General features: G+C 38.1%; 1 protein-coding gene and 1 non-coding gene across 2 annotated transcripts; both read left to right on the top strand.

Moving 5' to 3' along the window:
* The first annotated feature begins 12,500 nt into the window (after nt 1–12,500).
* On the top strand, nt 12,501–14,703 carry LOC116860804 (cytochrome c oxidase subunit 7C, mitochondrial). The gene is made up of 3 exons (XM_032847071.1): nt 12,501–12,685; nt 13,650–13,793; nt 14,578–14,703. Exons 1-2 carry the CDS (start codon nt 12,611–12,613, stop codon nt 13,764–13,766), a joined length of 192 nt encoding a protein of 63 aa, XP_032702962.1. The 5' UTR covers nt 12,501–12,610; the 3' UTR covers nt 13,767–13,793; nt 14,578–14,703.
* On the top strand, nt 14,421–14,483 carry LOC116863987. Its single transcript, XR_004381888.1, has one exon. It is a non-coding gene; the product is annotated as a small nucleolar RNA Z39 (small nucleolar RNA).
* Nucleotides 14,704–14,991: the final 288 nt, after the last annotated feature.

The raw sequence follows: 14,991 nt of genomic DNA, 5'->3' as shown, positions 1-14,991 counted from the left end.
AAATTTTAGGTAATGCTAAAAGGTAAATGCTATATACTCCCATTTTACAAATACCTAGTTATGAGTAAATGTCTCAAATTATTGTATCCTATTTAAGAAAAATCCACTGTTTTACATTGTTTGATCACTTCCTCTTTCTAAATGAATTTTTAGATTTAATTTTTGTTCATTATTTTGTAAATTATCTTCTTTTCTAAGGATTCTATTTATCTATATGCCAAAGAGAGAGTGAGCTCACAAGCAGGGGGAGAGGCAGGCAGAGGAAGAAGCAGGCTCCCTGCTGAGCAAGGAGCCCAGTGTGGTACTCCAACCCAGAACCCTGGAATCATGACCTGAGCCACCCAGACGTGCCTGTAAATTCTTTTAAAAATTCATAATATGCTTATAACTACAAGCACCAAAGTGAAGTGAAATGGAGCATTAAGTCTTGTGCCACATTCTATTTCCTTGTGTCAGTTATCTGAATATTTCACAAGGAAAAGACTTGTGGTTACTTTTTGATATTTGAAGATTATTTCCTTAAAATCATCTTGTATACTATAACCAAGCTTAATATACACACATTATTAAAGATATGATATAGCATTTTCTTGAAAAATTGATTTTAAATTTTTGCATCTGTTTTTTCTGGCATATCCAAATTTTCCTTGCATTATTTATGATCTTAATTGCCACCTTAATAAAATCATATACCATCTAACATTATGTACTACATGCACAAGTAGAATCACTAACACCTTAAATTTCTCTTTGAAATTATATTTGTACATTAATGTGTTTGAAAGGGATAAAAAGGAGTTAATATTGCCAGGAATGATAAAATTTTATGAAAAATTAACACAATAGAGCATGTTTTCTTATATTTTCAGGTTGAACATACCTTTCTACCAATACGGAAGAACTGAAACTGTTACTTAAAAATTATTCCTGAATATGCTAATTTCAAATACCAAGAAAAATTGTAATCTAAGATATAATATGTAAATTATATAGTTGCACATATGCCCAGGAAAGAAACTTATCTAGAAACTTCCATGACTTCATAAAATGTACATGGTACAGAAATCACCTGAATATTTTTAATTTCGTCCATAATAGCCTGTCCTAATTAAACAAAACAAACAATCTTCCTCTTCTTCATGTTGTCTGAAATTCTCTGTAGAAGCGTCATTTCTTTTAGTTAGGCTTTGATTCTTGCTAACTTGCAAAGTCTTCCAAGACATTAGCCTTCCCATATAATGTCAAGTGTTTATTTTTTTTAAAAGATATTAATTTTAGATCTCATGAAAGCCCATTTTCCCCAGAGAGAGAGTGTTTCTTGAGTCCTGGAGAAGAACATGCAGAAAGGAAGAGTCACAGTGTGGTAGGAACAGGAGTAGAGCTCAGAAACTAGAAGACTGGGACACCTGAGTGGCTCAGGAGGTTAAGTGTCAGCCTTTGGCTCATGTCATGGTCCTGGAGCCCCAGGATCAAGCCCCACTTGGGGCTCCCCTCTCAGTGGGATGTCTGCTTCTCCCATTCCCTCTGCACCCCCTACCCCAGCCTTGTTCTCTCTCTCTCTTGTTCACTCTGTCTCAAATTAATAAATAAAATATTAAAAAAAAAAAAAACTAAGGGCACCATTTTTCTATCTAAGAGTTGTATTTAATGTAGGTGCTGTGTGCATATAGAATCAGGTGTGACCTTGAAATCAGAGGCTAGAAAGTCAAGTGTAAAGTTTTTAACTTTCATAGAGCAAAGCAGAGGGCACATTTTTCTTTCATCCTTCCACTTAGAGAGAAATAACCTGCTATTGTCATCCCTGAGATACTCACTTAAAACAGCACTGCAACACTGAACAGCTTTGTGTGCATGGAGGAGGGAAAAAGTTTTCAGCCTGGTGTCTAGACCCTTCCTGCTTGTACATATTTAAAACATTCTGGGTTTTTATTTCTTTTCACCCTATCCTGTTAAATGCCAAGCCCCTTGAAAAGAGAGAAAAAGAAGTTGAAAGACAAGTCTCAGATTCTGGACTGGGATGACCAGAAAATGAAATGACATCAATGAAAAGAATATTGGGAGGAAGAGTAGATTTGTGGTGCGGGATGGAGTTGTGCCAACATAACACATTCACTTTTACACACAGTCTGTAGTGCTTTTATGACTTCATAGGGGAGCTTATTAAAACTCTTCAATGATGGCAGCATTGACAGAAATCAGGTTGAGTACAGAAGGTGGAGGGCATTGCTTTCAAAAAGAAGATGACCTGTTTGGCATCTAAGAGGGAAAGGAATGTGAACTTTGTCTCAGTATCATTATCAAATGACCTTGTTAGACCTTTTTAGTTTTTATGATTCAAACTTTGGAATCTAGCATCTTATTTTCCTGATATATTTTAATTTGCTATCCTTAATCTTTAACTCCTGTTTCTGTCATTCCTTTCCTAGAATTACAAATCATTTAAAGTTGCAAAATGATTTTAACATTGGATCTGTATATTTCCACCAAATTTTCACAGTTCCCATGAGAGAGAGAGAGAGAGAGAGAGAGAGAAAGGGAAAAATCTTGTCTGGAGCAAAATTATGCAGTTAGCTATATGTTTGATAACATCTTGCCTGTTGATCTAACCATTCTTTTTAATCCCTTGCTCTTCCAGGAATCAACACCCCCCCCCCAACCTTTCCTAGGTAATCTTGCCTTCTAGAAAGTTCTTGGATTGTAAATTTAAGTCAAATTCTTACATCTGTTCTTAATGTGTATCTAAGCCTTTGTCTCTAAGTTTAGAAACAAAGATTTTACTCTCCTTTTGAGAATCATGGGAAAGTACTGGGATTTTTTTTATTCCCCTGTAGTCAGGTTTGTCTGCTTCCCCAATATATGCACAGGACTGCTCTGAGAAGTGGATATAATTCACATCAGTTATTTCACTTCACATAGTAAAAAACTGTGTCCTGGGAAAATAACTTTTCATTCATCACCTGTTTTTTTATTAACATAAATTACCTTTAATTCTGCCCTCTCCCATCATTTCTTTCCTTCATGGTAGGATTTCTACAGCAGGAATGCAAAAAGAAAGAGGAAGAAAAAAAAACACCTCCATTCAGCTCATGAGTTTCTGAGACGACTTTGGAAAATACCAGGTGATAGAATAGGTTGAGTACTAGGGATTTTGGATCTTGCATCCCTGAATACTGAGTGTCAAAAGACATGTTAATGCTGATAGCTGTGGCATGAAAATATAAAATTCAGACTTGTTCAGCAATGACTTCAAAACTTTCCCAAATTGGTAATAACCTATACATCTACAGATAATACAGTAATAATAATAATAATAACCTACACTTCAGTAGTCCTCTCACTCAAGGTTTCTTGCATAATTCAGGTTCTTCTCCTCACGATAAATGAATGATATTCTGATGTCCTCATTTGGTAAGAGACGTATTCTCTCTCACATTTTAAGTTTATATTCTCTTTTTAACAGTTATATTATTTATCTGTAATGAACTGTAGTAGATGTTTTTAATCTGATGCTCTGTTTACCCTTGTTAGTCATAAAGTGCATGAGGCCTGATAATAGAACTCCGTAGCTCTTCCAGACAAGAGCAGTGAGAAAGCTAGGAGACTATCAGAGATAGAATGTCTGGGGTTTTTCCTTCAGAGGATAGTCTTCCTTGTGGAACCAGTCGAGAAAGAACTTCCTTCCCAGTCAAATGATGATAGAATTCCCTAAGGAACTGATTTTCTAAAATGCTCCATGAAGAGCTGGGAAATGTGTGATCAGTGACCCAAGAGGCCAGGAGGGTAGGAGTGCCTTGATGATGTGGGTGGCTTGACAAGGTATCGCTGGGACAGATGTGCACAGATTTTGCAACCTTAATACCAAAGCTGATGATACAAACAGAGACAGTGCAGCAAGTATGAGGAAGGTAGGAGTGATCCCACAAGAGGGGAAAATAGCACAGACAAACAGTGGTATGGAAATAATGATAATATCTGCTACGTATTGAGCATTGCTACTTGCCAGATACAGTGCTAAGCACACATGTTCATTTAATTAAAAACTAATTGTCTATTTTAAAGGTAGAACTAAGGATAGGTTCATTACCTTCTAAATGAGTGGCTCTCAGAGAACACAGATTCACAAGACAGGAATAAAACAAAAGCAAGCATTAATGTCACTTCCCATCTGCCCTCCACGCAGTGTGGAACAGAGGGGAGGATCAATGAAAGCTTATAAATGTTCAATACTACAGGCAGTAGGTAGCACACTCTATTGACAGAAAAGGGAGTGGGCAGTCTGCCAGCAGACTGCACAATCCTAAGGCAGTTGGCCCTTCCCTCGTTGAGAAGGGTGAGTCATTTCAATTCTCCAGGTGGATCTCAGTGAGTGCAGAAGGATTGGCTCAGACCAAGTCTATGTTCTGCAGACTTATGCCTCTCTGAAGAGATAGCCATAGGGCAGTGGTTTTCAACTAGAACAATTTTGCCAGCAGAGGGCACCTTTGGTAACAACTGCAGACAGATTTGGTTATCACAACTTGGGAGGGGAAGTGCTACTAGAATCTAGTGGGTAGATGGCAGAAATGTAGCTAAGCATCCTATAATGCAGGACATTACCTCAACAAAAAATTAGCCCATAATGTAAGTGGTCCCCTGTTGAAAAAACTTTGCAGAAGAGCCAAATTAATAGGACTGAGTGCTATTTTGGTTTTAAATATGAATATCCAGGCATCCAAAGGTCAGGGTGCTCAGAGGCAATTAACAAGTCAATCCTCATAAAGAATTATTTCATTGCTAAAAGTAAATTATTGGTGATTGAGATGTTCTATATCTTAATTGTGGCATTGGTTAACAAGTATATACAGTGATCAAACTCGTTAAATAGTCTGCTCAAAATAGACATGTTTTATTGCACATTACTAATGCTTCAGTAATGTGGATTTTAAAAACTAAATCGTAATCTCACACTCAAAACATAGTATTTGTATTTAAATTGAAACTGCCACATAATGTGTCCATTGTTTTCAGCCAACACTTTAAGGAGTGTCTCTATGAAGGATTCTTAGGATGGATACATAAGAGATAAGAAAAACAAAACTCGCTGCCCTCAGAGAGCTTACATTTTAGTAGAGCATTAACTTCTTTGTATTTCAGACCTACATACTTCAGACCATTGAAAAAAACTTAATTAAAAAGTTACATATGGAGAGTCACAGGGAATTTGCTAATATAACACTTTGAGGCAGCAAATATTTTAGTTAACCCTTCTTGTAGCTGCATAAAGTAGGTAACTTTATTGCCCCATTTGAAAGATGAGAAAAGGTCATGCAGCTTGCCCAAAGCTAAATAATTAGGGTAGATTGTGAATTTGAATCCATGTGAGTCTGATTCTGGAGAATTGCCTGGAGTGTGGACCTCTGAGGACATGTGCAAGAACAAGAAATTCTAGAACAATTATGACAATTTGCAACCACTTTAGTAAAGTTCTGAGAGTATGTATAACCCCTGGAATTGAATTCTTATGGAGGCACTCTCTAAGATTTCAGCAAGAATCTAGGTCTCCACAGAGAGGCCGCTATATGTGCAACCAAACCATTTCTGATTTCCTCTAGGACACACAGACATCTCAAGTCCTCAAAGCTCCTGCATCTAGGTGGTAGCACATAACTGATTCCGAAAATAGCATTTGGGTACAAGCAGTGCTTCTGACCTACCAAACAACTGTGTGTGAGCCTCTACTTTCTCTTTCTTCGCATGGTGGCAGGCAGGGTCAGTCCAGAGGACTGAGTGGAGCACAAGAGGATGATGACTCTTGAATTACCATGTGGAAGATCACATGCTGAACATCTGATTCAGACTGTCCTAGAGTGAGAAAAAAAAAATCTTTATTGTAGTAAGCCATTAAAATTTTGGGATCATTTGTTATGTTAGCTAGCTTTAATTACCTTATCTAGCCCAGGCTCCATAAAGCAAAGAAGAGAAAAACTGATAAAGTAAGTAATTTTACAATAACTTGTTATGTGGGGAAAAAAAATGTATGATTTATTAGGTTATTTACATGCTCCAGAAGACATTTGAGGTATAGAACAAAGGCACATACTGTATAATAAGATAAAATAAATTTAAAATTGAGGAGGAAAGTGAAATGAGGGAAAATAAATTTAGAAAAGCAGATGGAGCTGGGAGTGAAGTAAACATAAGAGATCCATCGTCTCCACTAAAGGTGGGTCACACATTTGGCTCTAAGCATCCTAGGAACATAGCATAAGAAGAAAATTACAATGAAGTCTGTTATTCACAGTACTCATAAGGCGAAAGCAAATCAGCTACCTAGGAGAAGCATGTTTATTCTAGTTCTAAGACCGGAGAAAAATTTGTCCTGTGGGCCCTCATAAAAATGACAATGTGAAATATATTGAAACACATCCTCAAAGGAAAAAAAAATCTCCACAGTAAACCCTGCAATGAAATTCATGAGTCTGATCATTTATAAAATCCCTTAGTACAAAGTATTAAGATGATGTTCAGCACAACTCACATTCAATGATACAGTTTTAGAATGCTGCTCTGTGAGGGTCTAACTTAAATTCAGAGATGTAAAGAGAACTGGAAATTTAAGCCTAACCTATTTTGTGTAATAATTTTATAATTAGTTGAAATGTTTAAAAGGACCATTTGGTGAGTTTGGTAATAATTTACTCAAACTGCATAAATATCCTCAAGAAATACACATTTTTCTTAATTGTAAATTCATACTGAAAAGCCAAACACAAAAACTCTCACAGCATAAGCAAACATAACTTGATGGACAGTATTAACCATAAGGTTGCCAGCCCATTGTGTAGAGGAACAGAGTGCCTTTGATCTGATTCCTTCAATCTCACCTGAATGGTCAAAACAGAGTAGCAGCTTATATGCAATGATCAGCAGTAATGGGCCTGGTCATAAATCAAAATTTCCAGATGGTTCTTATTTGCAAAATTTTTTACAATCAACACATGTAATAAAATTGGTTCTACTATCATGTAACTCCTCTGTTTTTCTTCTACTCTAGCAAAGAAAGAATTTCTTTTTAGAATGATGCATCAAATTAATTTCCATAATCCCCTTTCTCATTTAAATTTTGTTTCCCTAAAATAAGTAAATAAAATTATTTAATCACTTAGTATCCCAGTTAGAGAAACAACCAGGAGATGCCATGGGGGAATTTAAAGAAACCTGTTCAAGGCAATAACAAGTTCCAGTGCAAGTTAAGTCAGAATGGAGATGGAACATAAATACAACTAGAATCAGTGATTTTCAAATTAAATGTTAGTTTCTGCATTCATTTTGTAAAAAATGTACCTACCTATACTTGGCAATTCTCAGTGACAAATATTACTGTTGTAGGGTTGTAGGGTGCTTGTCTCAGAGTTGAAGAATGAATCTCGCCAACAAAAGGGTGAAGGGAAAGTTTAGTAAGTGAAGGTGAGAACGGAAAGGAAAGAAAAGGAGCTCTACTAAAGTGAGAGGGGTCCCAAATGGGTTCCCATTGAAGGCTTTTATGGTCAGTCTTTTATAGAAAACTGACCAGGGAACTTGGTAAATATCTTGTCTATAACATTTAAGACAAACAAGGTGGATTTGTAAATATGAAAATATCTCATTCATATTTAGAGCAAACAAGGTGGATTTGCCTATAAAATTTCTCCACATCTGGGATTTCAGTGATCCTCGTTACTTAGCCCACTGCGTGACCTTAGTTTAGTCGTGTCGCCCCCTACCTGTCTCTCTCTACCTACCCTTGACTGTCCCTTACCCACTATGAGTGATTCTATCCCAAAAAATGAATCATTTTTAAACCTACAATAAAATTGGAATAAAAAACATGAAAGACTTTTAAGAGGAAAAAAAATGTTATTCAAAAGTAATGAAACAAACGGAAGAGTAAAATATACAGCTTGATCGAATAAGCCTTTTTTTAGCAGAACTTTTTCATCCGGTTGGTCATCACTAAATCATTCAGAAGGTTGGCAGAATATTTTCCAACCCTCATTGCCACACGGGAATTACATTTTTTCTTTTCCTAAAACCAGGTTTTTTTCCCCCCTACAAATGTAAAATTTCAAATAAAAGCTAACACAGAGTTCTGACTTTAATTCTGCAGCATGAGAAATTCTAAAAACTTGAGACCAAAAGAAACATATTAACTTGAGTTTTTCAATGTAGGACAGAAACATAATTTCTTCACTAAACAATCTATTTCTAAATAAACTCTACCCTAGTTCTTAAAACCCTATATAGTAGCTGTTGAGAGAAATGACAAATATTGTACTTTAATTTTTAGAAATACTGTTCTATATAATGTAATTTCAGTCTCCAAAGACTCGTGTGGGTCTAGAAAGTACATGGCTCACTCTGTGATATACACCCTACTCACTACTTAAAATAATTGGATTATATTTTTAAAATATAACTTTGGAGTAAACCTCATGTCCCTAAAGATGTTTTCTATTTTGTACCAATATGTGAAATGTCTCATTTCTCTTGAAATTCATTTTATAGCAGAAGAGTATCATACTGAATCAAAAGTTTCTCTAGGATGATTCACATTTTTCTTGCCAAGTATTATGACCGGATTTAGATTGTTAGGCTACGTGTATAAGAAACTATGTATGATATGATACCAGTTCCAGGTTTGTATTTCTGTATAACAACCTACCTCAAAATTTAGCAGCTTAAAACAATCATTTATTATTTTCTCTTATAGTTCTGGAGGTTGATGGGTTCAGCTGGGTAATTCTTGTTTAATGTAACTCATAAAACTGTAGGCAAATCATAACCGTAGCTGGAGTCATCTGAAGGCTTCTTTACTCCTATATCTGGTGCCCAGGCTGAAGGATGGTGAGAAGAGCTAGGGGCTGATCTGGCCTATCTTTTCCCCCTCATCTTCCCTGCCTTTCCCCCATGTGGCTTCTCTAAATGGTTAGCTTGGGCGCCCTTATAGTCCCAGTATTCTGGGGGTAGTTAAACTTCTTAACATGGTGACTGACTTCTCTCAAAAAGACATTCCAATTTGTCTGAATGGAAACTGCAAGGCTTTTGATAAGCCAGCCTCAGAAGTCTCAGGAGGTTACTCTGTTGCATTCTATTGGTCAAGCAGGTCACTAAAGTCAAGAGGAGGGGACTTAGATCACACCTCTCACAGGAAGAGTTACAAAGATATTATGACCATCTTTAATTGACCACAGTACCTGTTCAAAAGTAGAAGATTGCCAAATTTCTTTAAACTTTTTCTTCACTCCATAGCGAATTTTAAGAGACTGAGATTAATTTAAAACCACTAAACTTGGGGTATGTTAGTTATTTAATTTATTAGTTATTATTTAGCAATTAAGAAAAATAATATGGAAACTAATATGAAGTTTCCCCTAATGTTCAGTTTGCTTTCTAACAAAAACACTTTTAAGACAATGTGTTCTGCAGGTGGTATCTAGACATTAATAAAAAGGTAAGTAATCATGGAGGGAATAAGAGATCTCTGCAACTTTCTTTTCTGTTCCCAGGATTGTGAGATCATAACCTGAGCCCAAGTCAGATGCTTAAGCGACTGAACCACGCAAGTGCTTTTCTCATCAACTTCCAGTCACATTCCAGTTTACCCTCTAAGTTATCAGGAACATCCGAAAGCCACAGAATGCATTTCTGAGGATATGTAACACTCCGTGAATCAGGCCTGCTGCTACATCACCATCAAGGGAACCACTCTGCTTCCCAGACTCTAAGTAGCATTGACTGGGGTTGCTCACTGATACTCAGCTGGCAGCTGGACTGAGCTGAAGGGTCCAAGATAGCTTCACTCACATGCCTGACACCTGAGCCGCCCTCTACCTCCTTTTGGTGCACTCCTGGAGACTCTCTAGGAAGCCTCTCCAGCAGAGTAGTCAAACATCTTACATGAATACTCAGGGTTACAAGGGCAGATGCTCCAAAAGATAGGAAAGGAGGCTGCCAGTATAAGATATGGGCAGGACACTGGCACAGAGTCACTTACAATACATTCTCTTGGTCAGAGAGAGTCCAGGGTGCCTGGGTGGCTCAGTCCTTAAGTGTCTGCCTTCAGACACTTAAGACAGACAGATCCCAGAGTCCTGGGATCAAGCCCCAATCGGGCTCCCTACTGGGCCAAAGCCTGCTTTCCCCCTCCCACTCCCCCTGCTTGTGTTCCCTCTCTCATTGTGTCTCTCTCTGTAAAATAAAATCTTAAAAACACAGAGAGTCCACCTACATTTGGTGAGAGAAGGCATAGACTTGGTCTTGATAAAAGGATTTGCAGCTATCTTTAATTTGTCACGGGGCCCATGGGAAGACTGACAGTTCTGAAGTCACATACTAGAGTCTATTCTGGAGTTCCCTTTGGAGTTAGCTGAAAGCCAGATACACAGTGGAGACTCAAATAGTATGAACTAGAAGTTACAATGAAACAAATATATAGGAGACATTGAGTAAGGAAAGGGTTAAGATAAGTATAGGCAAGGAGAGATGGTGGCTGGGGGTTGTTGCTGCCTAGACTCTGAAACTGTCACTGGCAGGCAGGAGCACTAAGACAGAATGAACAAGAGATAAAGGAATAGACCAGACCACCTGGCCCTGGATGTTAGGGAATATTTTTCTTTGGAGGCTACATTGTTATCACAGAAAATGACCAGACCAAAGAAGTAAGTCATTAAGGGTGTTATCAGTAGTCCTTACTCAAAGCAAGACCTTGTAAGAATCTTAAGGCAACAAGCTTCAGGGTCATGTTTTCAATAAAAAAGGCCCTAAAATCCCTCAGTGGAATCCCATTTGGGACCAACAGCTTTCACTTTCTGTTCTCACCTTAACTTACTAAGCTTTCACTTCACTTCACCCTTTTGTGTCCTTGAGACTCATTCTTTGACTCCATAAGAACCCTGCAATCTTGCGAAAAATATTATTTACATTAGACTGAAATGGACAATCCAGAAATACTAAATGTGAAAATGTTTCCTAATTATAGTTAAATCAAAATCCTTTACTATATAAAAGCCTTGAGAGACATTTAAGAAAACTTAATGTCCTATAACCTCTATTAGGAGGACACCAATTATAATGCATTATTACACACATCTCTACTTAATCAGAAGTTACTTACAGCAATGAAACTTTCTGATTTTTTAAAGTGGGTTGGGGATGGAGAAGCATGACTTTTCTCTTTCGAAAGTTAAATAAGATGAAAGCATATATTTTATACCCAGTTTTCAAAGCAAGACTTCGTTTAGTGTTGCTGTATAAATGAGCCATCTGAGGCAATATATGCTCTCCCACAGATGAGTAACATAAACCTTAGGTTAGCAGGGCCCTTCACAAATCTCATTTAACACCACTTTCCAGCCTTATGCATCACTGCTTTCTTCCTGATTCCCACCAGTCAAAAGATCACCAGGAACACACTTAAAATTAAACAAGCTGGGCTTATTACTCACTGCATTAAGGGAGACAGAACACTGTGAGGAACCATGGGCATCTCAGCAAAAAAAACGATGTCAAGACTTACAAGATTTGGGGTTGTTTTCTGTTACTTTGTCTATCTTACTAAATTTCACTTGGAAGAAAGACTAATCCAAGGTTAAGGTGGTCATTGGTAAAGAGGCAGAACTCATCGTATTAGACTGGATATGGTGATGTTTGGTCATTTTTGTTACTTGAACAATGTTCATTTTTGTCTATGGTCAGACACGATAAAGGAGTGACCTTACCCCTTTTTCACCATTGTGAACAGAGTGACTTTGTCTGATGCTGATGTTCTGTGAAATTGTTTACATTCACAACACCAATTCCCAATCCAGGCTAACTCCAGATGTGAGAGGCTGCTTTTCTCTTTCATGCTCCGAATATGTCATACCCATACCGGCCTTCAATTTGCTCTGCCCTGTCTTAATTCTGATCTGTTCAGTGACCTATATTTTCAGGAATTCTTCCCTTAGCACTTCAACTCGGTTTCCTGACATTTTTTGTACTGCTTATTATTTGGTTACTTGTGTTTACACTTTGTTTCCTCGGATAAGATCACAGCATACATCTCTCTCAGCGCTGGCAGAGTACTGCAAATTACAAGTACCGAGCATATTTAAAAAAAAAAAAAAATTACCAAAAAAGAAAAGGGAAAAGTTTATTGGCTTATTTTTGTGTTTCATAAACTAGGTGAAACTGCGTCACTAGATTCAGTAAAATCGTTCTGGAATCCGATCCCGAAAATCCTGACAAGAATTCAGGTTTGAAAAAAATCATCGCGGATAAGAAACGCGGTAGGTTCTTGTCCTTCCAGAGACCCCAACACACCCCCGGGCACCCCTGCCCTTACAAACCCCTTCAGTGTCCGGCTTGCGCGTCAGACTACATTTCCCATAATCCTTCAGAGCCGATAAGGTCATACTACGTTCTAAACTACAATTCCCACAATCCTTGGATCCCACCATCTTGTCTCATTTTCCGCGGTCGCTCCCCATTTCCCATCTTCCCTTTCGGCTCCTACGCGCCGAGGAACAAGGTCGTGAAAAGAGGAGGACTTCGTGGTGCTGCCGTTTGTACCGTTTTAGGGCTCTGCGCTTTTCGCAGAACCTCCAACGGCGGTATGTTGGGACAGAGCATCCGGAGGTTCACAACCTCTGTGGTCCGTAGGAGCCACTATGAGGAGGGCCCAGGAAAGGTTAGTGTGTAAGGGGCCCAGCTTCGTTGGGGGAGGGGGTACCTGGCTGCGACTAGCCGAACTCCAAGGCCTCCTGTGGACTGGAAAGGGAGGCGGGAAGCCGAAAATGTGAGCTGGGTTGTCGAGTAGCATTCCACTTTCCCCTGGACCCAGGCCAAAGCACAGGACCCTGGCTGCGCTCCGTCACGGTGTAAAGGAATGAGTAGGAAGAGCCGTAGACCCTACCTTGCCCTAGTGCTCCTTTCTGGGCCCCCCACGATCTGGAGGGTCCCTGAGGCCAGGGCTGCAGATATCTGTGGCTTAAAGCTGAGCTAGAGGTCACCGGACTCGTAGAGAAGGTCATTGGAAACAATGAGGATGTGAGGCCTATAGCTGTGGGTCCAGTCTTATCTAAGCACTTGACTATATTAGAAGTATTAAACCTCTTTAGTTCAGGTTGGGTTTAGCTTCAGGTGTAAATAGATTAAATCGAGTAATTAGAAGTAAGTACTCTAGTGATCGAGGCCTAGTAGTAAAGGGCTGAGAAAACGTGTACATGGTAGGCCTTCTTGGTTGTGAAAAAGTCAAAACTTCATAATGCAGTTAACATTGCTCGTGCCTTTACCAGGTGGCTAGTTTCTAGATCATGGGATGTAGAATGTAAAAATGTTTAAAAAGATGGGGGCACCTGGATGGCTCAGTGGTTTAAAGCCTCTGCCTTAGGCTCAGGTCATGATCTCAGGGTCCTGGCATCCAGCCCCGAATAGGGCTCTCTCCTCAGCAGGGCGCTTGCTGCCCACCCCCCCACCCCCGCCTGCCTTTCTGCTTGTTTGTGATCTCTGTCTGTCAAATAAATAAAATCTGTTTAAAAAAAAAAAAAGATGGAATGATATATGGCGTACATAACCTGATTACATAAAAAAAATTATCTAGCATCAGATGATTTGAAGTTCTATTTTTGTTGCTTGCTCTCTTTCTCCAACAGAATTTGCCATTTTCAGTGGAAAACAAGTGGCGATTACTAGTTACGATGACTTTGTACTTTGGATCTGGATTTGCTGCACCTTTTTTTATAGTTAGACATCAACTGCTTAAGAAGTAAGGATGTTTTAATTGATCCATCAAACAGGTAATTAATGGATTTCTAACCATCCCAAAGCAATGTTTTCACTTACATTTCTTTCTTCCTCACCTCCCCACAACCCCAATCTCACACACACAGTATGTAGGGCTGATTGATATGGCATCGGTGGAGACAGGTTGATAAACCTATAAACAGATGTTCTTTCTCTCAAAACCAGTTTTGATTGGATACTACTGTTTGTCAGGCACACTTTATATTAATAATCTCATTTTGTTACCTAGCAAACCTGTGAGGTGGGTGGCTTAACCCAATCTAAGACATAAAGATGTTAAGTTGCCCAATATCTCATAGCTAGCAATGGTGGACCAGGATTTTTACCATTTTGTTCCAGAGTTCACACCTAACCACCTAGAGTTCTGGTTAGATGATCTTGAGGGCAATAAATGCTGGAACCAATCTTGTGTGTTGGAAAGTTAGTGGTTACTTTGTGTGAGAAGAAAAGATTTATTTCCTTTATTATTGATTGTAATCAGAATTTTCCTCAAAGCGACATTATGGGCAGCTCTGTGGGCTGATTAGGATAAATTCCAAAAATATCTTTGAGAAGAAAAGACTTCATTTGTATTCATTTATAAGGGAATTGATTTACCAAGCCATCTACAATAGACTTTGGTGCATGTGATGAAGCAAATCAGTATGAATAAAGTCATGATACTGTAAACGCTTTCTGATGTACCAGTCATGAACTGATAAACAATACGTTAATGAAACTGATTTCTTTTTAATGACTGACATTTTAATGCAAATAACTTTTTGTCTTTCTTTGCAGATGTGGAAAAGAACATTTTAAGAGGTGCAGTCTCTTTGAAAAACGGATCAAACTCTTGAATTCAACATACTCAATATGTTTGTAAATAAACTTATGGCATGAATCCTTAATGCCTCGTCTCTGAAACATGGGATATAATAATTGTGCTTACTTTTTTATTTGAGAAATAGTCCAGGATTAGTTTGTTTCATCAAAATATGTGTGTGATTTAGCCTCTTTCTTGTTTTTAGATTTTAAGCGTTTATTTAATTTTTGATTACTAGGTCTGGACCTTGTTGGTAATTTTTTTTTTTTTTAATTAAAAAAGGAAGAAGTGCACTTTTAGTTTTCCTTACTTTAAAGCAGTAAAATTGGTTTTCTTCATGATTGATAATTAATCATGAGGAAAACCAGTGGTGTATACACAGTGAAGTC

Source organism: Lontra canadensis, unplaced genomic scaffold, assembly GCF_010015895.1.
Source record: "Lontra canadensis isolate GAN:19392208 unplaced genomic scaffold, GSC_riverotter_1.0 scaffold4, whole genome shotgun sequence".
NCBI lineage: Eukaryota > Metazoa > Chordata > Mammalia > Carnivora > Mustelidae > Lontra > Lontra canadensis.
This window is presented reverse-complemented; position numbering and strand designations above follow the sequence as displayed.

Excerpts from the sequence above, each read along its gene's own strand:
- LOC116860804 (XM_032847071.1), top strand. The coding sequence starts at position 12,611 with ATGTTGGGACAGAGCATCCGGAGGTTCACAACCTCTGTGGTCCGTAGG. Across the intron at positions 12,686-13,649 it reads ATGAGGAGGGCCCAGGAAAG|AATTTGCCATTTTCAGTGGA; the intron begins GTTAGTGTGTAA and ends TTTCTCCAACAG.